Genomic DNA, 26550 nt, shown 5'->3' on the forward strand with positions numbered 1-26550 from the left:
TTATTAAAAGGTCTTGGAATTACAAACCAGATGTGAGTGTGATGTGGCTCCCCCCCCCCCAAAAAAAAAAGCTAATGCAATTTTAGAGTACATCAACATAAAGATAGTTCCCAAATCACAGGAAATAATTGTTCTGGTTTAGTTTGCATTATTCATTCCACCTCAAATACTGTCTCCAATACTGGGCACCACAAGATTCAGACAGCTGAAACAGATACGAACAGTGAAGATGATCAAAGGATGGGAACCTAAGTTATTGAACTGAGCACTGATGGGACTGAGTATGTTGAACCTTCAGAAAAGATGATGGAGGAGTGGATATGAAGTACCTGAAGGAATAGCATTCCTAAAAAGGTTAAGGCCTATTTTCTGTCATGCCAGAATGCAGAAATATGGAATAATGGTCTAAAATTATAAGAAGGCAGATTACTTTCTAATAGCATGAACAACCTAACAGTGGAAGCAGTAGTAAGGAAGCTGGTGAGCTATTTTTCCCCAAATGTGGTTCTAGCAAAGGTTGGATGAATATTTGTCTGCGATGCTTCAATTTGGATTCCTTCCTATACACAGTTTGGACATGATGGCTCCTCCTAATCTATGATTTTCTGAAATTATATTTTATTGTAATCGACACAGAATTCCTTCAGTTTCAAATGCTTTTATAGTTTAACATGGAATATTGTGAGGGGGAGGGGATGATTGTAAGCTATCTTAAGAAGATCATAGTCCTAAAAGTGGTTAAAAATATATCAAATAAATGTATTTGATTTAATAAAAACAATGCTGTTTGCTTATTGTTCTGATCTTTAATATAAATAATCACTATGCAAACTGTGAAAGTTATATCTTGTGCTTTTAGGTGTGTAGATGAATACAGAAAAACAGAACATTGTGCTGCTGTAAAAATTCAGAGTTGGTTTCGAGGGTGCAAAGTCCGGGCGTACATCAGGTAATTTAATTTGTGCCTGCATCATAAATATGTTACAGTAGAGATCAGTCTCTTAAATTTCATGGAAGTTATTCTCATAGGTATGTATAGAATAAAAGTTTTAATATATTTTAGGCTGTGTTTTAAAAACATATACATGGAAATAAATATAATGAAACTCTGAGGCTTACTCAACCGAATTTCCAGATTTAGGAACCACCTACCCACTGCAGTTATACCAGCATTTTTTTTAAAAAAATGTTGCTATGGTGAATAATTAGGTTCCTTTGAAAAATTCTGTGCAGAGATTGGTTTGTGGAACTTAGAAAAAGAAAAAGAAAAAGCAATCAACCAAAGCCCAGTGCAAGCTACTTTGTTTGCAGGAATATTCAACTGGTCTGTTAGGAATGTTAGATTCAAACCTAGAAATTTCCTCTTTATTTTTACATTTGTTGCTGGGCTTTTTCTTGTCTAATTTCTAAATTGGGAAACCAATTTATGTGAAATGGGAAGCTTAGGTTTAATGTTACTTTCCTTACAAAGTGTAGACAGTGATTACATGAACGTTTCCATGTTCAGTGCTGTGTTAAATTGGTTAAGGAGAAGAGGAAAGAAGTTTTGAAACCTGTATGTAGGGGGAGCTAGCGAAAGAACATGGTCAGGTCTTAGTACACCATTTTGCTGATTCTATAACAAATTAATACTGAAAAGGGCATGTGCCTCAAACAGCATTAGGAGTGGTATTCAACGTACTACACTGAATGTAAGTATCAAGACAGTGTCTCAAAATCAGGATACAGATTGCTCTACAATAATTAGATATTGAATGTTCATATTCAGAAACTTAAGAGTTATATTTTTTTTTTATTAATATACAGTATTATATGCTTACTAAAGTGTTTTGTTTTAGGTATCTGAACAAGATGATGGTGTTTATTCAGAAATGGTGGCGGGGTTATCAAGAGCGGAAAAAATTCAGAAAAATGGCAGAGGTAAAAATTAGCATTCTAAAACAATATTTTAAGTTTTCCATAGTAATTTGCATCAACCCAAAATAGGTGAAATTATTTTATTGGAACAAATATTTAAGATGTTGTGCATTTTCAGATGTATACGTTTTTGCTCATGCGTAAGTGTTCAGATATCTGAAAAACAAAGCAAACAGGCTAGGTTTTACTGAAGTGTCTAGATGGATAACAAGAAAGCATGAATAAATCTTATGCCTTTGCTACTTGGAACTTGTGGCACTGCAAAACAGGAACTCCTTGCTTCCTAGTGCCACTACCCTCTTATTTAGCAGTGTCCACAGGATCTTGCTACTTTTGTCAGAATGACGAAGTGTTGTTGCACCACAAGGTCCAATCCTTTTGGGTATTCTTGCAACATCAGATGTCTGTAGAAAAAGGGTGTGGTTTGTGTGACAACACTGCAACTCTGCTTTCATCAGTTCAACCTTCCCTACCACCCCTGTGGACACTGTTGCTCTTGCCCGGAATTCCCAGCAGGTAGCACAGCTTACCAGCCTTGTCCAGGATTTGAAGTTAAGCAGAAGGAGGCTTACTAGTACAGGTAGTCCTCATTTAGCAACTGCCTCAGATAGCGACCATTCGCAAATATGACAGTAATAAACAGTAGTAAAAAATTCATTTTCCGACAATGTGGCATTTACAACAACAAAAGCCTTCAGTGTGAAACTGAAGTTTTGGTCAGTTTCAGGCAGCAGCTGTGAGCTGGTGGGAGGGTTCTAGTCATCTAATTAAGGTCACAGAGCTGAGCTTGTTAACTTGGGATTAGCACTTTTTAGGGAAGTGCTGCACCGCAGAGAAAAGCTGCTCAGGAAGAGATAGCTTGTTTAAGCAATCTCTCTGCCCTGCAAGGGGGCAAAAAAAGGAAAAAGAAAAAAACACGTCAGGCACAGGACACTGTATGAGAAAACAGTGATTTTTGCAGCATCCCTGAGTCATGTGGTTCACTTAGTGACTGTGTCTCTTAGTTACCATTTTACTGGAAACTATTGCAGTTGCTAAATGAGGACTACCTGTATTTGAATGGAAGTTTACCAATGAATTCTATGGATGTAGACTAGGCTAGGAAGTTGAAAAAAATAGCCTATAAGGCAGTGGTAAACAACTGTTTTTTGTTGCCCAGAAAACTGCATGGATGTCCACATCCTGGTCTATGTAGTGACCAGGAGTCTTGTTCGATTTGAGGGCATCTTTACTTTTTCTATCTAGCTTCCATACCTGATGAATGAAGGAATGGGCATCCATGAAGCTGAGGAGAGTTATACAGCTTTCTTCTTTTACCCATTAAAGTAGAGCATAAAGAACTCTGGAAAGGTATAAAGCTGGGAGGGCCTCTGTACAAAAGCTGCATTAGAACTACTGTTGTGTCCCACATTCAAGCACACTAAGATATAAGACTTAAAGCTTTACAAATGTAATGCAGAGATCATACTAGCCCAATTACTAGTACCCTAAAGAACTACAGAAGTAGCAGTTCTGGATATTGCTAATTTTGGGGGGGATCTTTAGGCTTTTACAGTATGATATGTGTTTTACTTTGCCAATTTTATTTATCTATTGAAGGATGGCCACCTCTGATCTACAACATTACATTCCCAGTTCAGGGCATTTGAGACATGCTAGCAAAAAGATTTGAATTTTGAATGGAGGAGAAAAATATTCCCATTGTGGGCTCCTATCAGTTGTTGTAGGGATTTGGAAAGGAGGTGAATTTTATCACCAAACTAAAGGACTTCCTAGCTTAAATGTATTAATTTTTTTTCAAAAGAACCTTCTCTTTATTATTTTTTCTTTTGGGTATATTATTAAGGAAGCAATATAATATTAAGGTAAGCATTTTAAAAAGTGGCTTAATTAAACAAAAGGAATAATGCCTCAACTAGTGTAATGAAGAAAGTGAATCTAAAATGAAGTAGCATCATTGTGTTCATTTGTAAATAACATATTGCAGCCAACTGCTTCTTAATTGCCCAGACAGTTGATAAATAATCCAGTCCTGCTGCTCTCCACAGACAATTTGCTTTGGATCAGACTAGGCAATTCAAATAACACTAATTACAGTGAAACTCTTTTACAGTGAATTCTTCTTTGCCAGGAGGGAAGAGCGAGAGTACAGGGAACTGCATATCAAGGAGAAGTTCTTTTCTTCTGATTTGTAGTTAAAACACACTCCCAACCCCCCAGAGTCTGCATGTTATGCTAAATAAAGGACGTTCTTCTATCTCGAAAGTACTTATTTTACTTTTTTTATGATACAGTTGTGAATTATGTTCATTTTGCATTGGCAATTAGAGGGTGGAACAGATGTGAAAGCTTAGTGTAAAGTGATGTATCCATTAAAATAACCTATCTTGCCAAGTGAGTGTTTGCTGTAACAGGAGATTCTTTCACTAAGAGCGGAATTCATCTTTATTGGAAGGGAACCAGGAAATGTTTTCTATATCAGGGGATTCACTGTAACATGTTATCATTGTATTTATGATTTTATGATGTTAGAATGAATATTAAATGAAACAAAATTCCCAAGGATTACTCAGGAGGCAACTAAGTACATAACATTTAGTACAGATGGTTGGAAGGCACAATTTTGCTCCATCACTGCATCCATATCCTTGAATGATTTTGACTGAAGACAGCATTTCTCTGAATTTTTCATTAAACCAGGCATCTTGAAATATGAATTCCTTTTATGTTTCTGTGAGTTTTGGTTAAAAGAACCCTGGTGAATAAATCATATAATACTATATGTCACCAGCACTTGTGAATATTTCTGCTTTGTTATTCTACTCTCAGTAGAGCACCATTGATTATCAAACTCAGCGGAGAGCATTTTATGATCATATATCTCCATTAGCTGCTGGTTTGACTACCATAGATTTTTCTGGTTAAGCCTGCATTATGTATTAGCAAGCCCATCTCTTCAATTCTAAGTTTGATTTTATTCCCTCTAAGCCTAGAACTCTTATTATGTATTATGTATAAAAATTCTTACCTTTTATATGTAAAAATAGAAGTATAGTATTTGTGTAACTGAAATGTATGCCATTTTCTTCTCCCTACCCCTTAATTCACAGACAGCGTATTTTATTATGAAGATGAATTTCTACAATGAAATGGCTGTCAGGGTAAATATTTCTTCACTTGTTAAACAAATGAAAAGTCAATTGTGCTCTGAATTTGCTTTTAATAAAATAAGCAACCCAGAATAATATAAACTTGATTGATATGCTGATGGTAAAGCGAGGAAATGGTACATAGTTACAAATTTCAAGTTATGCTAACTAATCCCAAATTGCATTTTTGAAAATTTTTGTTAGATTTAAAGGTACAAAATCATTGTCTCTTCTAAATAGGTGGAAAAAACTTTTTTTAATCTTTGCATGGATTTGCATTTATATCCCACCCTTCTGCTATGAAATTCAGGCTTGTGTAGATAGGATTTACTGGTCTCATCCAGGCACTGAATAAATATCTATTTAAGTTTAAAAAGTACATTTTGTGATAGGACTAAAAAACAAACAAACAAATTTACGTTTTGTTATGGACTTAATGGCCTGAACTTTCTGCCATACATATACCTAACATATTTTCCCATGTTTCCTTAACCAAATTGAGAGCTACAAATGTTACCAGGTAATCAGGTATGGTTCCCAGTAGTGCAAGACTTTCCAGTAGGACTTGCATAAATATAAGACATATTCAGCTTTTAGAAAAGGTTCTAAATAAGGTGCAGGCAGAAAAGAAAAGCACCTGGCTGATGTAATTATGGTCCTGTATCATCACATGTTCTTTAACATTGTTCTTTAATTATGTTTGACCTACTATCTCAAACTCTCACCTTTGGAGCCAGATAAAATAATAAAGAAAACAAGAATTGTAATACATAATTTTCTCTGAATCAGATTTACTTTTAGAATAGTAGATTGTGATATAGTGCTCTTATTTAATTTGGAAGATTTAAGGGTTGCTGTGAAGAAAAGTAATCCCCATTTTTTAAAAAAAATCTGTATGAGCAGATGGCTTCTGATATATCAAGGTTTTGCCATTTGTTTAGCATTTAAAATAAACATTATTTATAAGACCACTTACATTTTGATGTTACTTAATGAGGAATATGCATCATTGATTTGACTAGCTTAAGAGGTCATTTAGAACTTGCCCGTTAACAAGCTGTAATCTGCTGAGCACACAATGACTTTGTTTAAAATTGTCTGTTTGGTACTGATCAATGACAATAATTGTTTGGTACCAACCACCACAGAAACTTCATAATTACTTTGAAGGGCACATATTTTGTAAGGGTGTGTAAATATTCACCTTGGAATTATAAATATAGTGATACAAATAGTATTCTATTTTCTATGAAGTGAGTGTGTTGGTGGGTTGGGGTTATGGGGAATATCAGAAAAAATGATTTGGTATATGGAGAAAAATTGAACAGGGTAGGACTCTTTGATTTATATAATATACAAATGATTGACTGACTGACTGACTGATTATGTATCATCAAATTTCCAACACCAAAATTCAAAGGCATCAATACAATTTCTGTCCTGCTACTTCAAAGTCCAATTCCTCGCATCCATAGAGAGTCACAGAGAAACCATTGCCTGCGCACTTCTGATCTTTGTAGGTATAGACATATCATGGCATCTGGATATCTTTTCCAAGGCTTTCATTATTACCCTATCAAGTGCTAGTGTGCAGCATATTTCTTGATTGCTGCTCCTTTACTAATGATAGTTGATCCTAAATAGCAGAAGCTATTCATCACTTTTGTTATTAGAGCTTGCAGATCATTTGCATTTTCAGTTATCACAGTAATGTCATCAACATAGCACAGATTGTTGATGTTTCTTTCTCCAGATTTAAAACCATTCCCTTTTTCTTCCTGTCCGGCCTCCCTCATTATGTATTCAGCATACAGGTTGAATAGGGAGACAGTATACAGCCTAGTCTCATTTCTTTGCTGACCTGGGTCCAGTCTCTTTCTCCATGTTCTGTCTGGACTGTGGCTTCCTACCCAGTGGTTTTGCATGAAGACAATGAAATGTTCTGGGATTCCCATTTTCCTAATGACATACTATAGCTTGACGTAATATAGCTGAAACCCTTTCTATTCTCAATATAATGACTTATTTTAGTATTCTTTGGCTTTCTCAATTATCCAGCATATATGAGCAATAATATATCTTGTTCTTTGTCCTTTTCTAAAACCAATATGAATATCTGACATATTCCTTTCCATGTTGGAAGCCTAGTATACAAATGATACAGAATACATAAAGGCCTGAATGAATTGGAAAATGAGAGACAGTGCTAATGCTGGAAAAAAAATTATACCAACATGAAATGATTAAAATTAGGGGTTACATAAACAAAAGTCCCCCAAACATACGTGCTGTATAATATCTCTGTTTTAGGATTGAACACTAAACATGTCAAGCTAGCATATCAGCTCTGTATGGCAACCTAATATTAGTTTATACCATTTTACTTATACCAGACATTTAAAAATTTTCAGCTGAAAAAAAGATCATTTATCCCTATTCTTCCAGACATTTGCCAGTTATGATATTAAAATAAAACTATTTGGGAAAGTAGTTTGTCAAACATGTTATTTAAAACTAAAAGAAAATTCTGGATGGAAGGCTAGCTCATTTTTAACTGGACCAGAGACTGAAGAATATCCATGTTCTGCTCATAGCAAATTCTTCTGAAGCTTATCAAAGCTCCATCTTTCCTGTTTAAAAAGAATGAAGATTTGCTTTTTATAATCAATTTCATTATTTCGAAAGAATAGATGGTCTCCCCTTTTACTGAACTCCTCATTGCCTAAAATATGTTGGGCCGCATATCTCTTAAGAAATTTGCTTCTTCCAGTGGCTTCACTGTTTTTATTTGTTTTTCTAGTTGGTTCTTATCCTGCTGGATTGATTTATATATTATTTATCTTGGTTTCAAATAAATATTGTATATTTTAATTTTCTGTACTGATTTTTAATAGCTACTTTGTGCTTTTAATAGAAGAGTGAAATAAAAATATTTTGAAATAGTAACTGAATATATAGACATTCATGTGAAAGTCTATTTTTATGTACCAGCTTACATCATTCTTCATTTCCCAGGGTAGTTTTGGCAATTTCTTAAATATACAAGCTCAATTTTTCTGGCTCATTTTTGTTTAGTGTATAATAATGTTTGGGCAAATTCAGAAATGCCATTGTTATTCCCAGGAATTTTAACATATTCGTTTGTTCACCCCATTTAATATAGAATTAATTTCATCAGTAGTTCCATAGCACAATTTTGGAAGCTCTCTTTCATTATTCAGTGCCTATTAAACAGCGTAGTTTTTACTGAAGAAGTTTGAAGCAGCAAAGATACTAGCTGTGTCTTTTAGCTAGGTATGTTGCCATGCCTCTGCCCACTGAAAAGTTGCTTGCCTGAAGGCGGTAGATAAGTAACTTTTATATGGTGTGAAGGCAAATCCTGATTCATAACATGTTTGATATGATGTCTTACCAGTATTTTCCATCTACTAAGTTAGAAATGAGAATATTTTTCTGAAGAAGGGCTACAGGAAGGGACTCCCACATCTGACAATCTGTTCAGAAGATTTTAATTATGTTATGATGTTGTAAAAGGTGATGGATAGTGAATCAGGTACTTTAATTAGCCTTCCCCACTTGTTTGGAAGAAAAGTCTTATGGTTCTAAACAGGCAGAGTTGGACAAATTTCTATGTGATATACCAATGTTATAAGAAAAATCACATGATCCTTTAAAATTTGAAATATAAAGAAGCTAGCTGTCTACCTGTTCATTACATATAGCTATCTTTATCAACGTTGGTCTCACTTATTTAGGTTAATATTTATGATTTATCTTAACAGTATTATCAACAGCTCAGTAACTCATGTATGTATTTCTAATTTTAAAAGCTGTCCTAAAAATGACTTATCAGTCTCTGCTCAGTTCAAAATGTTTTATGTACAATATTCTTGTTTTATATATACAGTATATTCTGTCAATATAATAATTTTAGCCTTTTTTGTATCCATATTAATGAATAGGTATGTATGTATGCATGCTAGTGTTAAAGCAGTTGTGTTCCTCGCAGAACAGAACAAATATTTCTTATAATGTTTGACAGTATTTCTCCATTGCAAAAAACCTCTTGATGAAGCAAATATGTGCACTATTTCTTTCTTAGATTCAAAAAAGATGGCGAGGCTATTACATCCGAACATATATCCATAATTATTATGCGCTAAAGAAGTACTTGGAAGCTATCGCTTTGAATAATGAGATGATCAGGTAAAGATGAAAGTACTGAATGGTAAAACTTTTTAAAAAAATAGATTTAAATAGTTTATGGTGCTAATTAGATTATTTGTCATGGAAGAAATTGCCTTCTTTATCCAGTATGAAAACTAGTCTTTTTTACCTTCTATCTAAGTGTGTGCTTTTGATTTATTATTTTATTTATACCAGTATGCATGTAAGTATGATACAATTGAATCTATTTGAGTTGGGGCAGAACTGAAATGCCTGCAACAGAGAATTTATCTCCATAGAAAAAGTACTGTGGATCTCCTGAGTAAGTCTGCAGAATAATGCGGTACTGTTAGAGGCCTGCTACTGCAACCTACTTGTGGGCTGTAATTCTGAGCAAAGGAGCTGAGATAAGGCAAGTACTACAAGGCTAGTATAATTCTGTACTGCATCAGTACTGCCTTTCAGTAGGTTGAGCTGCCAGGTTTAGACAAGGGATACGTATTGACTTGTGCTCCACTGAGAAAGTCTGCCTCGAGTGGGCCAGCCTAGGATTAGTCTAATCCCCCATTCCTCCGTGGTGTATTTAGCTATTGATTTAAAATCAGTTTTTCAAATTCCATCCCTTTTATTCTTTGGGCTTTATTGGGTTTTTTTAGGCTATAGGTCTAAATCCTGAGAGAGCATCTGTATCCTTATATATCACTAGGTATGTTTTTTCCTATAGTAGTGCTAAGGTAATGGGGGAAGCCTTATTTGGCAGATTTTTTTTTTTTCTTTTAAGCAACTCTGGAAGACAACTAACATTTACTTTAACCTTCTGGAAATAGTTTTTGTTTGGATGAAATATTATGCCATGTTGCTCTACAGCAATGTACAGCACCCTTTGTTACTGTAGTGATAATGGCATTTTGCATGGTCTAACATTCACTATTAATACAAATAATAAATATATACTTAGAAATTTAATGGCATTTGGAAACATATAATTGCTATTCTAGCAGAAAGATCAGAAAACTAGGTGTCTGGAAAGGCCATTTTGTCATTATATTTATGTAACACATATATAAGACAATGTTTTCATAGGGGATACTATGCCTCTCACAAAGATAAATTGGTTTGATTAATTTAAAGGCTGAGTATGCATTTACTAGAAGTGTACACTTGTAACCTGTAGCCTCATATGCAAAAACTGCCCCAGGTTATAAATAAGAAAATGATTTCATGAAATTAAAAACTAGTCTCATAGATAGAGATAGGCAGCATTCAGAAAATATTATAATGCTGATAAAAGGAATTTTTTCAGTACACTTAGATTTCCATTTACTATTTCAGATACACCATGGTTTTAACTGTTATTTAATGTTTTGCAGCATTAAATGTATCATGCAATCAACTGAGAAAATGAGTAATTTCAGAAATGGATTAAGTTCATTAGAACCTGTTATCCACACACCCACTGCTATGGCTCCTGGCATTAAGCTTCATTTGAAATAGGGTTTCACTGGAGACCATTGGATTAAGCTAGAAATTAAGAGACAAACATGGGATTCCCAACTGTATTGGACTCATAACATGACTGCAGGAATACTCAGAATTTGCAGAGAAAAAATAAATGGAGGAGGTGCATGTTCTTTCCTCACTGGTCAGCTTTTCCCTACAAATCCTCTCCAAACAGTTCAAACTGTGCCCAGATTGCCTGAGCTCTAGAATTCACACAGTTGTAAGAAGAATGACTGGGGCGCTATGTTTTTAGGAGGAAATTGCTGGAAAGTGCAAAGGTCCCTCCCATCAAATGTTTATGTGCTACAAACTTACTATGACTTGGATTTGGGAGGCTTTGTTTTTATTAACATTAGCATTGATTTCTTATTCATCTGTCCAATAAGTGAGCATCTCTGGATGGATTAGAACATGATTTGAAACAAACAAACAAAAAAAGAACAAAACAGTAAAAAGAGTCAACAAATAATACAGTAAATGATATAAAACACACACACACACACACAGAGTCCCAATACAATACAGGACAAAAAATCAGAACTGACCATAACATTGCCTGGCAAAAGATGACTACCTGTTTTGGACTGTTCATGACATTACTGTTATCTCCAGATAATAAGCAGGAACTTCCCACTGAGGATGGACCATTAGGAGCTTGTGGTCTGGACAGAGGCTGTATGTTGTGGTGGTCTAAGAATATTAAATATTTCAGACAATTTAAAAACAACTTGGAACTGTTGTGGCACATACTCCATTTCATTATGAGAAATTATTTTCTCGTGACTTGGATAGCTGCCATGGACATTTGTATCAAGTATAGAACTTGCAGTCAGGAGCAGGGATTAAGTAGTCTGAATCTAGTCAGAAGATTAGTGCCAATTCTCTTTTGACCAGGCAAAATACTAAAATATCACCCAGGCCAGGCACTTGCTAAGAGTCAGTGCTGACTTGAAGGCACCAAAAAAAAAAAAAAAAGAGGCCAGTTGCTCTAAGGAATGAACACATACAGACTGGGCTCACACATTCTGCTAAGCCATGGTTTGTTTTAATTATCTTTTGTTGAATGAGCCACGTAATTGGGTTCATAGAACATGTTAAGCCAAAACCAAACAAAGCACATCATGGCTTAACAAAATCTTTGAACTCAAGTCAAGTATTGGAAAGGTTAGTAAATAAGCTCAAAACTTCATTTCTTTAGGATATATTTTTTAGTTATGGTTGATGTGGAGAGAAGTTTAGTATTGAAAAATCGCATAAGCTTTCAGTAAAAAGAATTGTTTACTCTTGTGTAGTGATTAATTTGGAAGAGTAAAGAACCAATTTCTATGTGCAAGGATGTAGAAAACAAGTTTTTAAATAAGATTTTTGCTTTGCCCTGAAAGTTTTCCAGTCAAAAGTGCTTATTAGGAATAGGTTTTTTTTTTTTTTTTGCACAGCCAGAAGTGTTTTTCACCAATTTAGTTTTATCAAGATCTAACAGTGGTATATTTTCATAATATGAAAAATAAACTTGGATGACAAAGTATCCTTGGAGATCTTATCTGGGCAAAAAAGGGCAGTTGGTCTCTTACTGTTAAGGAATGGCAAATAAAAGCACAATTAAAACTGTGGAGTCCTTGATGCTTGGTTGTTTGCTTGCGGATATTTCATTCCCTGACTAGGCAACATCTTCAGTGCTAGAGGGAGTTGAGTTTGCTCTCTGTTTATATACAGTAGTTTGCCCTGACAGTGTTGGTGGGGGTGTTGTTCTCTCCTTGGTAGTTTCTTGATTAGGCTGCCGTTTACCGCTTGATTGTTTGCCTGAGTTGGTGGCTCCTTGATCGGGGCATTGTATACTGCTTGATTGTTTGTCTGGTGTTAATCCTAGTGTTGATCTTCGCTTATCTGGGTGTTAATTGCTGGCAAGGTGATGTTCTGGTCCTTTTGTTTCCTTTTTAGCTGTTTTATTGTCTCTTTTGAATGGTATGTAAATGGTACATTGTTTACCTCTATGTGCTTGTTGATGGCTGACTTGTCTGAGTGCCAAGCTTCTAGGAATTCCCTAGCTTTTTTGGATTTAGCTTGGTCTAGGATGCTCACAGTTTCCCAGTTGAGACTGTCCACGTGTTGTGAGATTAAGGAGTTTTTATCATGTCACCAAGCACTCTTCACCATGGACTTCGCAGTTCAAGCCTAAGCTACAGATATTCTCTTCAATTAATATAATTAAAACTATTTTCCAGCTTTAACATTTGTTGACAATTTGAAGTTCTGTCAAAATTTAAAACTACTACTTCAAGATTGGGCAACATTACCATCAGTGAAGCAGTTCTAGAGGATAGCAAAGAAATAATTTGGAGGCTAATATATATTTTTTGCAGTGATTTATGGACTTCAGTAACCTCTGTCAGCTGATTCTGATACTAAAATCTCAATGAATGTTTACATTGTCTGATTGCAATAGATTTTACAGTCTCCTCCTTTATCTAAAGTGGAATCAACTGTACAGTAAGTAGAAAAGAAGGAAAAGGTGCACTTTCATTAAGCTCTAACATATCATTGGCTGTCAGGCTGGCCTTGTTATGCTGTCCATCCTCATTTAACTATCCCACAAGATCTCTTAATGAAGTTAAGCCCCAAGTTCACTCCAATAATTCTGTGGCAAGAGTTTGTGCAATGTAACAATTCATCACTTGTCAGGAAGGCACTTTTAGTTTATACATTTAATAAGGGCATCCTCTAGCTTGGTTAATTAGAAGTGAACAGTTTGCATATTTACTAAATGTGGAGTGTCATTGCCACCACGGCCTATTGCCTACATGAATTATTTCTCTATCTGCAATAAACAGCTGGGTAATTATTACTGCCATAATCAGATAAATTCCCTCTGTAAGGCTTTTCTTACATGGCAATTCTTTGAACTCATCCAAAGCTGAGCAAAATTTATGAACTCCAGCAGCTAGCCTGGTTTGTCATAGTATGGTGTCCCTATTTCAAGGACACATGTAGCATCATAAATATTGTATAAATTAAGAGCATAAATGTGATTACCTACATATTATATATTAATATATTTGATTTATCAAAGTAGAGTTTTTGGGTTGTAACAGATTAAATTATAGTGGTATGGTTATTATATAATTGCAGACAGGTGACAGGATATCTATGGCCTAGAGTAAGAGAGCCAAGGTCTTGGTCTGGAAAGACAAACAATTGATGGGCAGAGGATAGATTTCTACGTTAATATTGACAATTGTATGAATCCAGTGCTTTCATAAGCATTTCCTGAATTTTAGAAACAATCATTTTATCAGGTGATTAAAACTATTTTATACATTGCTTTCTAAAATAATTTCTGTTTCTAGAGATAAAATAATTCATATAAATAATATACTCAGAAACAGTATATTGAATCTATTAACTAATACTTTGTACCGTCAGTTTTACTTTCTGCGCCTTCCCAGTCTTTAATGAAACATGCATTCTGCCTTTCCACATTTGAGCTGTAACTCTTCCCTTGACTCTATTAATGAAGAAGAATAAATCTGGGTTCATTTATAACTCTAAGCCATACTTTGGTTTACATTTTTCACGTAAGGCACAGCATCCTGTTTGAATCCATGATCCTGAATCCATTATTAAAACAATATATTTGTAAACCCAGAAAAGGGGGTATGGGGGAGAAATGACTAGCCTCCCTCCCCCATTTTCAATACATCTTCTGTGTGTTTATCCATTTTCTAAAAAAATCAGAGCTGTTGGTATGAAAGCTCTCACTAAATGCTGTAATAACAATATGATACTATCCTTTCACAGCCAGGTGCTTTTCATGGGAGCTGCAACCATGATTGTATGGTTGCAACTATGGGAGCCTATTATTATAATGGTGATGCTGACCCAACACAAATGCTACTTGTGCAGGAACCATGGTCCATTTCTGTTAGTGCTCCATGCTTTGAGTTTGCTGCTAGAGAACTAATAAAAAATTCTGCATCAGTTTCCATTCCTTGATCCACATCTTATCCAAAGCCTGTCCAAGGCCACTTTAGTGGCCACCTTTAGAGCAGAGGTGTCAGACGTGCAGTTTACACACTCCTGACTGCTGTCTGAACCATATGAAAATGCAGTTGGAAAATATTAAACAAAATAAAATAAAAATACAGTAAAACACCAATAATATTACATTTTAAAACTAAATAATAATACATTTAGTTACCAATCACCATAAAACTCCAGGCTCATGACTCACAAGGAGTCCTGCACAAGTTCACCGCCTTGGCTTAACTGCAGCAGCAAGGTTTGCTTGGCACTGCCACGGTGAAGACTGAGCAGGAATTCCCCCTTAGTCTAGGCTGCAGCAGCTCCAAGTGACCTCGATGCTGCAGTGAAGCCAAAGCAATGAGCTTTCAAGCATGTATGGGCCATGCTATTATACTTTCTAGTTTCCATACTTTAACTAAGAAATACAGAAATATTTTAACATGTCAGAATTACATGTATTTGTAATTTACTTATATTCTCATATTGTGGCACACAAATTTGTATTTGGCTTGGGAAAAGCTGCACAAAACATTTTTTCCCACATACAGCATACCAGAAATTAGAGGGAACATTGCAGGGAGGTGATAAGTGTGAGTAGTAGGTGAGGAGGTGGTTTGTGCGATAATTTGGCAGTAGGCCGAGAGGAAGCTCAGAGCAGGGTGGTGTGTGTGTGTGTGTATGTGTATATGTGTTTGTGTGTGTATGTGTGAAAGAGAGTATGGGTGTGTGTATATGTATAAAATATAAATATTGAAAACAAATTGTCACATTCGTAATAATATGTTTCTTTTTTATGCATTAGTTATATCTATTTCCAAGGTGATTTTAATATGTTCATGTATTAATAAAAAAATTAAAATATTTGGTTTTCTAAGTCAATATGCAGCCCACAAGGATCCATATATACACTTTGTGGCTCCTATTTCCATTTGAGTTTGACACCACTGCTTTAGAGGATAAAAGTCTAGTAAACATCCATTCTCATAGAAGTAAGTGTGTGGGCTTAAAAGTACTTGCAAAACTGTCATTATAAGTAAAATTAAATATCTGAGGTTGGTATTGCTTTTTTAAGGCCATTAAAGAAAAATCTGGGGATTATTGTGGACTTTAGGCCAGCAGGAGCACTTAGACTAGGAACAGCCAAACATTCATTTATCATTTTAGAAGTTCGTGCTACTGCGAAGTTCGAACAATCTTGCTTTACTCCATCTTGGTTCCACACTATATCCCCTTCCCCCATAGCAGATCTTTGTCCCAATATAAGGATGGTGTTAGATCAAGCCCATATGAGAGATACATGCATACACAGACAGAATGGTTTTAATTCCCCTCTCTGCCTAGCTGCTGTTTAGTAAATAATGGCCAATCACACAATTTATTCCCATCTAGTCTAGCTCAATAATAGATCAGATTAATCCGCTATAGATTTTTCTAAGTAATTGTTAGGATAACTGAACTGTCACAATATACTATTTTTTGAGATTGATAGGAAATATGTGTAATATATAGACTGTAAATACTCAGAAGTTATTTTGCTTGCAGAACAAAAGCTGAGCAGAAGAGTAATATTTATCCAGGTAGAAAAGCAGATTGAAAGAAAACAAAGCTGTCAAGCATTTAGTGAATACTTCAGTAGGACCACTTCAGATGATTATGTTACTGATGTCAGAAGTCAAGATCTATGAAACTAAGTGGAGAGAGATTCATGATCAATAAAAAAAATTACTTTACAGAATTAGTAGATAAACTTTGGAATTTGATATCCCCACATATAATGGCAAGTAATTTAGATGGTTTAAAAAGGGTATTAGACTATTTACAGTATTTGTTTGTTTAAAAAGATTTAAATAGCCACCATATTGTAATGACAACCCTTGGTGATGCACAAAACAGTAAAACAATAAAAACTCATGGCGCACTGGGGCAGCACTGTCCCATACATCCTCATACTGGGCTCCAGCCTCATCCTACCCCAACAACTGTAGGAAAAGCCAAATATTCAAGACCTTCAGGAAGGCAAGGAGGGTGGGGGCCTGCTGTATCTCTGGGAGAAGGGTGTTCCACAAGGCAGGCAGCAACAGAGGAGGCATGCTTCCTAGGTCCTGCTAGTTGACAACATTTAAGGGAAGTGACCTGGAGTGCACCCACCCTATCTGACCTGGTGGGATGGACAAATACCATCAGGTAATACCAGGCTATTAGCCTCTCCCATGCCATTTAGGCCTTTAAAGGTAGTAACCAGCACCTTCAATTAAACCTGGAAAAAAAACTGTCTAGAAGCAGGAGATAGTGGCAATCACAGATTGGAGCAGGATCTTGTATTTAAGGTAGGCAGGACCTTGTATTTAAAGGGTGGAACAGAATGACCTCCTAATAGGAGGGCTACCATCAGAACCCATCTAATAGCATTGCAAATGACGTTCCAGTTGGTGATTCTGGCAGCAATGCAGCTTATGTACTTCTTAGAGATAGTTCTGCTGAGGGAGATGGGGTGCCAGATGTTGGGATCCATAAATTATAAACAAGAACACTCTTAGCTTTCTTGTAAGGATTTGGTGTGTGACAGAAAATGTTATACAAGATGCTGCCTGAATTCTGTTGTTTCAGCAGGCTGTCGTGGATGGCATCTTTTCCCGGGACTGTGTTTTAAAACCTCTGAACTCTTGCTTTAGCTTCCTTTGGTCAATGTCCCTTGGAATGGAAATGCTAAGTCTTGGTTAGGTTTAGGACACCTGCAAAGGCACATGCTACAGGGATGAAGCTAAAGGGGTGAAGACTAGAAAATGCGCCTTTTCTGTTCCTGCCCCAGTTCTGTGGAACAGTTTCCCCCTCTCCCCAAAAGAAAGATGGCCTCTTCCTTGTTGGCCTTTAGGAGGGAACTTAAAATTACTCTCTTCCATTAGGCTTTTGTATCTTGATTCTTAAATCTGACTGTTAATATATTGGCCAGAGTTTTATATTTTATGCTTTTATTACAATTTTCAGTTTTATGGTTTTATGTAGTTTAAATTATACAAGGCACCCAGGGCTTTCTGATTGGGACAGTGTAGAAATTATATAAAATCAATAAGGTCTAGAACTCCTATAGAAAGAGAGGAATCCCTCACATTTCTGTATTCTCTATATAGTGTGATGCCCATAAGTGAATCTATGTACTGTTGTCTTTCGCAGCCAGGTGTTCATCTCCTTTCCTCCACGGCTAGCATGACTAGTAGCTTCTATGGCTGGGAAGTAAAAAGAACTGAAGTCCAGTGCATCTGGAGGAACCAGACTGAGGAAGGATGATGTAGTAAATTTATACTTACAGATTTTAGTTCTGCTAATTTACCCCATGGTATCTGCCTTTCCTGCATGCTCTAGTAAAATGGGTATGCTTTGGGTCCCTTCCTTGAAACAATGTTATTGGGTGGGACCCAAGAAGTGAGGGTTTTTTTGTTGCACCATTTGTCCTCTGGAATGACACCCCCTTCCCCCCAATATATGGCTAGCCTTGATCCTGCTGGGCTTCGGAAAGGAACTAAAAACTTTGTTCTTTTGGGGGGCATTGGGCCCAAATTGATTGAAGTTTCCGCCTGAAGGGGTGTAAGAGAAATTTGGATTCCTGATCGTCTATTAATTTTTATTGCTATTTTAACCATAGGTGTTTCTTGATGTATACCTTGTTATTGTTTATTTCTATGTTGCCCATAGGCAGAATTATTTAAGTTGGGCAGCCATATAAATTTCCTAAAAAATATATGTGAAAGGTGAAAGGTCCCCTGTGCAAGCACCGAGTCATGTCTGACCCTTTGAGGGGATGCCACTTTTGCGACATTTTCTTGGCAGACTATAGCAGGGTGGTTTGCCATTGCCTTCCCCAGTCGTCACCTTCCCCAGCAAGCTGGGTGCTCATTTTACCGACCTTAGAAGGATGGAAGGCTGAGTTGACCTGAGCCAGCTACCCGAGAATCCAGCTTCCGCTGGGATCAAACCTGGGTCACAGGGAGAGTTTTGGATGCAAATACTGCCACCTACCACTCTGCGCCACACGAGGCTGTTAAAATATATATATGCATTTGCATTTGTACATTCTAATGCTATCCAGAGGTAAAAACTATCATTTAGTAGATTGCCGTGGCAGAATTGAGCTTTATATTGTTCCAGAGGGGAAAAAATAACACAGTAGCCTTTTCTATGTCTCTTAATAATTTATCATTGAGACATTGCGATTAAGAGTTCACGATAGTTTAGAATAGCATACTGAAATACAAAAATGTAGTACGGGATATAATGTATATTTCCGCATGTGGAGTATATATATTGTCCTTCCTCCTACACTATGGATTTTAAAAATTAAAATCAATGTAAAGGGGAAAGGGTTGTGGACTATCATCAGATTTTAAGGGAAAAGGTTGTGCTTTCCAAGCAGAAAGCTGTTATCCTGAAATGATATTTTATAATACATGTCCATGTTCTACATTTGAGGAAAAGCCCTCAATTCTGATACATAATTAGTCTTGGTGACATCATTTTAAATATTATTGTAATCAAACTCAATTGTATATATACATAACTATCTTTCTTTTGCGTTATTTAGCACTTCTTTTGGGATAGTGCAAGTTTTTAAGGTTAATGAGGATTTGGAAAATCTACGAAAAATAGTGTAATACGAAAATAGAGTTATCTATGAAATATTTACAAATATACCTGTGTATGCTTTTATTAGCTTCTCATAGTGATACTGGTTTCCCAGACTAATCATCAATAAAAAACATAATTACCAAGTAAGAGATGTGTGCACCAGTGTTGACAAGTGCAATTGTTTAAAAACGAGAATGTTTTATGTTTAATAATGCTGTTGCAAAAATGCTCATTTACTCACATTTCAGGGCTGAGCTGTGCTCCTTAAGGACAAAGAAAGGTCACCAGTCTCTCCAACTCCTAGTTCTTTGTCAAAAGTGGACACAGTTAATGAGGTTGATTTGGTACGGCACAAATTCTCAGACACAGATAGAGATCCTTTCAATGGAAACAAATTTGTTTGGCTTTACCAGGTTACTTAGCGATTAATAATAGCCTTGAGATGCAGGTCAGAAAGGTCAGTGTACCCACTTGCCAACACAATCTAAAATGTGCAGAAAGCCCAGGTCTTCAGGCTCCAAGGCCTCGAAAAACTATGCATAAAGTGAAGCAGGCTATTTTCCAACTTCTTTTTTCATATTAATAAGCAATTTTCAAGAGAAGTGTGGTAAAATGGGGGCCATGCCACTCTAAGTAATTCATTTATTTTGCAATTTAATCTTATGTTGAAAAAAAATTACACTGCTGCAAAAGCAAAGCATGGTGATTTTTAAATGTCAGTATGTTTCATAAGTAACCTTGTATGAAATATTGTATAAGGAACCTTTAACAGTAAACGGCAACAAAAAAATTCCAGAGATCAAAACAGAATAATATATCTTCTTCTATCTTTAATTCATTTCTGTTTGTTTTACTTTTGCCTTGAACATTTGGTGGAAAAAATGTGTAAAATTTCCTTAGCATTTTTTCATATATTATACACCATGGGCTAATAGTTAATTAAAAAAGGCAGAACAGCATGTAGATTTTAGAGAGAGTGTTACATAGTTTTGATAGAATTATTCTCACATTGTGGCCTTGACGTAAGTATTACCACAGCAGTGAAAATATTTAGAATGGCAGTGTGCTGCATATGCTACAGTTCTTGGCTAGACAGAGTTGATGCACACATGTTTCAATATTTGTTTGAATAGCTCTACCACCTGCCATGAGTATGTAGTTAGCTGTGAAGTCTCTACAAGTCCCTGGTAAGAATGGGTATTCTATCAAAGCACTGTAGTGAGCCTACCTTATCCAAGGCCCTCTCAATCCTGTATTTTCTTCTAGTCATCAATACCCTATTCCTTCCTCACCAAAAGGATATAGGAGATTCCAGTCTGATGCAGTATTACTGCTGTAGGCTCAACCTGTTAAAACATGTTCAATCCTGCACCTTTCAGAAGCTTTAATTCCTCAGAGTTTTTCCAAAAATAAGATGACATTGTTTGTGTTTATTCTTTTTGCCTTATTTCATGATATTCTCCATACATTGCATATACCTCCACGTTGGGCACTATGTTGATTTGCAGGGTAGTCTCTAGAGTAGAGATCCTAGCTTGCATAGAATAATATAGGCATGCTTGAGGTAAATCTGACCTTTGGTTGTACTTGTGATATACTGGCCAAAGTATGCTAAAACTGACCAGTGCTATCCTTATTATTAGTGGAAAATACTATAGCATTGGTCCCGCTAAGGCCCATAACCTATTTCCATCTTCTCGATTTTATTAAAAGTGTTATGTGCTATGGCTTAATTGACCTAAGCCATGATGAGCAGTGCAGTCAATATTTGTGGGCCCATTTGATGATGACCAAGATTCCTGGAACATTGCAACTTGGAATGTAAAAGAAGTAAATGGTAAAGACCATGAATTAATAAATGAAATGAAAGAAAGAGAAATAGATATGCTGTGTGTCTGTGAAGTCAGATGATATAATAGGTCTGAATGAAGGTGGTCTGACTGTGGTCTGAATGAAGTTGAATATATACAGGGAAAGGAAAAAAGATTTAGATACCAGTTCATACTTTCTGACATTTGTATCATCTGGGTTTTGGATAGATATGAAAGTAGGAATCCATAGTTTAGTGATAGTTTCATGTTCTAGTGAATTATGATAACTGAAGAAACAGAGATAAGGTTTGGGAAGAATTCTGCAACATCTGAATTAATGTAATATAATGTATAAGGAAGAAAATAATTCTGATTATTTAAATAATGAAATAGGTAGGAATGTGTTGAGAAAGTACAGAAAAAGTGATTGGGGGATTCAGAGACCAAGGAACAACAACAACTGATGGTATCATGAATATGTGTTTAGAAAAAGGTCTCTGTTTCAAATACATGGTTTAAAGCATGAGTCTATTCATGCATTCACATGGAAAAGGAAAGAATATACAGCTAAGATACGATTGATATGATGGTTTATGATGAAGCAGTGAGAGAATCAGTGAGGGATGCCACTACACTTGATCTTAGCCAAAAGGCCGAGAAGCTATTTATTTTATCATATTTTATCTTACCATAGTATATTTTAGCTAATTTTACTGTATTTTAGCCGTTTTATGGTATCATGTTTTATATTTTATATCTTATAGTGGCTGATGCCCAACTTTTTGATATGGTCATTTGACTAATCAATAAAGTTATTACTACTAGTGAGGGATGCAAGGGTGATGAGAGGTTTGAATGTGGGATAGGCCATTTTTTGGTAGGAGTGGATCTGGGGAAAAAATGGAATGGAAGGAAAGAAAGAAAGAAGGAAAATGACTGAAAGGAATAAGAAAGCAGTAAGCTGCAAGAGCATAGTGAAAAGAATTTATGTAGAGTCCTATAGAAGCATATGAAGTCATGCTAATGAGAAGTGTGAAATGGGATGCTTAGTGGAATGATGAAGTGAAAGAAACTGTGGATAAGGAAAATACATGTAGGAGGAAAAATTTAACATGTATAAAGATTTTTAAAAATTCAATACATATAATGAAAAAGAGCAAGAATTATTAAGATTAGAAGATGTAGAGTAAATGGAGAGTAATTTTGATGGATATAAACAGTTATTCTGGAAGTCAGTGAACAGTGCTGAATGAGGATCATCTGAGCAGAATACGTGGAAATGTGAATAAAAGTGATAAAAAGACTTGGGTTGAAAATGAAGTATTTTAGAGTGAGAGAATAGAGAAAGAATAATGATATAGCAAAGAACTGAAACAAATGCTATGAATTATAGTATTTAAGAAAAAGTTGCTGGAAAGGAAGTCATAAATATTGGGAGAATGCTGAAAAACGGGAAGGCTGAAGATATAGATACCTACCACGACTGGTCACCCCCTGTAATGTGTACATGGAGCTGCCCTTGAAGAGCATCTGGAAGCTACAGCTGGTATAGAGTGTGACTGCATGGACAGTTATTTTTATTTTATTTATTTATTTATCATATTTTTATCACCGCCCATCTCCCCCACATGGGGGACTCCCCCACGTGGGGGACTTAATGTGCACTCCTTAATCAGCGGGCCTTCTCTGCAGTGGTGCCCGCCCTGTGGAACATGCTGCCCCCGGAGGTGAGATTGGCCCCATCGCTCCTGGCCTTTTGGAGGAGTTTGAAGACCTGGTTCTGCCACCTCGCTTGGGGCGGAGAGGGGAATAGATCTGCATGGGGAGGGCTGCTATAGACCACTCCTCCCACATTTGGACTGTTTTAGATTCTTTTTCCACTTGAACTTTTTTATTTTTTACTCTTATTTATATTATTTATTAATGTAATTTTATATTGTATATTTTATTCATTGTATGACTGTTGTTTTAATTGATTACTGTAAACCGCCCAGAGTCTCCCAAAGGGAGGAGATGGGTGGTGACAAATTGGATAAATAAATACCTCTGCTCTGTGAGCTGCATTGGCTGCCAGTATGCTTCCAAGTTTAATTCAAGGCGCTGGCGACAACCTTTTGGGAGAGATAGACGATAATAGAAATTTGAAAAATAAATAAATAAATAAAGCCCTTCACAGCATGAACTGGGTTATTTGAGGGACTGCCTTCCCTGGTGACATCTACCTGTCCCATTAGGTCCAGCAGGAGAAGCATGCTCCAGGTCCCATCTATTAAGAAGAATCTTCTGATGGGGCCCAGGAAGATCTCCTCCTGGAGATCAGATTGGCCCTGGCCCTGCTGGCCTTTTATAAGGCTTTAAAGATGTGGCTTTGCCACTGGGCTTGCAGATCCAGGTGTGTGGTAGAGCCTGTTCAGTGGCTATATTGAATGTTGTTGAGTGTTTATGTAACTTGGCTGCTGATTATGTTTAATAGTTTTTATGTGGTTATTTTATATGCTTTTTATATTTTGTGTGCTTTTATATTTTACTTTGTTTTACTTTGTACACAATTAGCCTGCCAGAAAATAAGACTTATTTAACTGCACCTTCTTGCCTTGATTTTTTTGTCTTTTTCATAATTTGCTGTGCAGAATCATAAGAACTTCTGAATGAGGGTCATGGGTCATAGGAGTATGCAAATGGGAAAAACTAATAACTGCCTATGTGCACACAGCAGTGGACTTGAATCCTCCCTATTAAAATATACTAGATATAGAGAGATGCCCTTAATAATAATGGGGATTCTGTTATTAACTTCTGTGGAATGTGGATTGCATCTGCTGTAATTGATTTGGAATATGTTGAAGTATTATAAATATTTACCCTACAGGAACTGAATTATTTTTAATGCTGCATTTTATGTAAGATGCCCAGAAAAAGGTCATAACATACTTAATTAACATTTGTTAAATTTACATACTTCACTGAACAAAATTTATGTCTTTCACACACAAGGTTAATTTAAATTAGCTCTTTCTTAATACCACTAACAACAAATGTTAATTAAACTATTACTGTGGTTTGTATGTGTATGACTATATGTGCATGGGGAGGGGCATGCCATAATACAGTATTATCAATAGTTGTATATATTCACATTTAATCTGCAAAATACTTTAAGGTTTCTATAAATATTCCATGCAATATTTTAATATAGAATAGAAACACATTCACAGGGCAAAGAGAATCTGCGAGATGTCCTTTGATTGTATTTTTAGTGAACCCGACACTGAATTCTTCTGATCAAGGAGCATTTCTACAATGAAAATATCTCTCAGTTCTGCTACCTGAAATTTTCTACTGGATCATAAACTTCCAATAATGTCAAATTCCCATAGAATCCTATCCTATCACTCTATTGATTGGGACCCTCTACCACAGAAAAATGGACAAAGGCTTATTGAACAACAGAAAACAGATTATTTCCTTGCTTGCAAGCCCTATAACAATTGCCTAACTATTATTACATATATGTTGCATGCCCATTTAAAATATTTTATTTTAAGGTCAGTGTAATACGTTACGATGCTGCACACACTTTCAAAAACTTGCCAGTACTGTCTCTCTCTTATCTGTAACGCTTCAGTCTTCCATTTGCTAAACAGCTAAAACAAGCTTGTGGCTGAATCACACAGAAGGGTCAGTTGTTACAGCACACTGACAGAATGTGGCTGTCATGCTTTTGTTCTAATAGTACGAGGCTGGCATTGCTAAATGGACTTAGCAGGTCCCAATGTCGATGATTTCAGTAAACAGTGGACAGAGTCAGCATATCATCACTGGGAAAGCAAGGCTGTGAAATAGTTTTTTTTTCTTTTTATAATCTATTTTTTTTAAGTAATATGCAAAATTGTTTTGATGCAGGAGAGAACTAGAAGAGTTCGCAGAGATGAAGGAGAAAGAAGAGGTGAAAAAAGCTCTTGAAAGAGAAAAAAAGAAAAAGGATTACCTAGCCCGAAAGATGCATTACCTCCTTAGCACTCAGCAGGTTGGTGTACCTGTCCCTGACAGCTCATGCGAACCACTGGGACCCCTAGCTTGACAAAGATAAACTAGCAGGCTGAATGGGACATGACTTGTTGAAAAGATATCACAAAGGCACTACTTCGAGTTCAATTTAGTGCGTTTCTATAGGCGAGAGCAGGTACCATGACTGCTGCGTGACAGCAGCTTCATAGAGACAGCGTTAGCACGGCTGGCAGAAAGAGCCCAAGTCAGCAGTTTGATCTGCCACTGTGATAACACAAGAGGAAGGGCATAACCTCACTTTAAAAACTCATTTTGACTGGCTTATTGTTGTGTTATCTTAGTTGTCAGAAACTAACACGTTATTAAGCCAAAGAGGTATTTGATTTTTTATTTTATTTTAATTGAGCTAATGTTTGGATCAGAATTACATTCTTCTGCTCTGTGTTTGAATTATATTGTAAATTGAAGATGTCTTTTGAAAACTTTCTGGAGAGCTCCTTTAGGCCCTGCACATTTACTTTCATTGCTCCTTTATTACTCGTGAAAGTATTCAGACAAATCTAGTTACTCCCTCCAAAATGTTTTTCAGTTCTGAACTGCTGTTTGATATGGAAGGTGTTCCTCTTTTTAATCCTGATCTCTCATCAGTGGGAATGAATATATTTGCAGCTAGTATGTTCTTATATTTAGGAAATGCAGCACAATTATTTCAATCCTTATTAAGTATATTTATTATTGAATATTAGTGTTTTTTGTTATAACAGCACATGCACTTGCTGTTTAACAAGTGTCATTCCTACAATCAAGGATCAAACACAATGCCAAGTGATTTCATAACAAAAATTGTCTCCCTCTCTTTTTTCTTTCTGTCACATCAATCATGAATAAGTAATGGTGGAGTTTGTTTACATAAGCTGCATGGCAATTAATTATGGGAAAGTGAACTGATTAGTGGAAATTAGTTATTTTAATTGTAAATTTAGTGAAATCAAGGTTTGTTTGTGAAGAAACAGAAGAAAAGACTAATTAATACATGAATATTATTAAGAATGAATTATTCATATGCTGCCAGAAAGAGTACTGTGAGAATAATCACTCTACAAAAACACTTCATATTGTTTTAAAACTTTAACTAGAATATATAATAACCTCCAAATATTAGAAAAAAAATATAAACTGGACTCAGGGCAGAAGAACAGAGTGCTTAAGGTTAATGTGGAAATTAAAAATCTCTGGTTTGCATGATTTGGGACAAAAGTTCAAAAACAAATTTAGTGTGGTTTTCATTTATTAGCTTCTTTGGGAATAAACATTCAAAAATCAGGATCATGCCTGGAATATAATGTATTCATTGAGAT

At 35.9% G+C, this 26550-nt stretch overlaps 1 protein-coding gene and 1 pseudogene across 1 annotated transcript in view; one reads left to right on the forward strand and one right to left on the reverse strand.

Annotated features, from left to right (window-relative positions):
• Positions 1-26550, forward strand: part of SPATA17 (spermatogenesis associated 17) — a 94266-nt gene that overhangs the window by 5702 nt on the left and 62014 nt on the right. Inside the window, exons 2-6 of the mRNA XM_063290150.1 lie at positions 860-949; positions 1839-1920; positions 5028-5078; positions 9169-9272; positions 25088-25211. Coding sequence (XP_063146220.1) covers positions 860-949; positions 1839-1920; positions 5028-5078; positions 9169-9272; positions 25088-25211 — 451 coding nt within the window. The remainder of the gene's footprint in view (positions 1-859; positions 950-1838; positions 1921-5027; positions 5079-9168; positions 9273-25087; positions 25212-26550) is intronic.
• On the reverse strand, positions 21673-21849 carry LOC134488748 (U2 spliceosomal RNA; annotated as a pseudogene).

Source organism: Candoia aspera, chromosome 1, assembly GCF_035149785.1.
Source record: "Candoia aspera isolate rCanAsp1 chromosome 1, rCanAsp1.hap2, whole genome shotgun sequence".
Lineage (NCBI taxonomy): Eukaryota > Metazoa > Chordata > Lepidosauria > Squamata > Boidae > Candoia > Candoia aspera.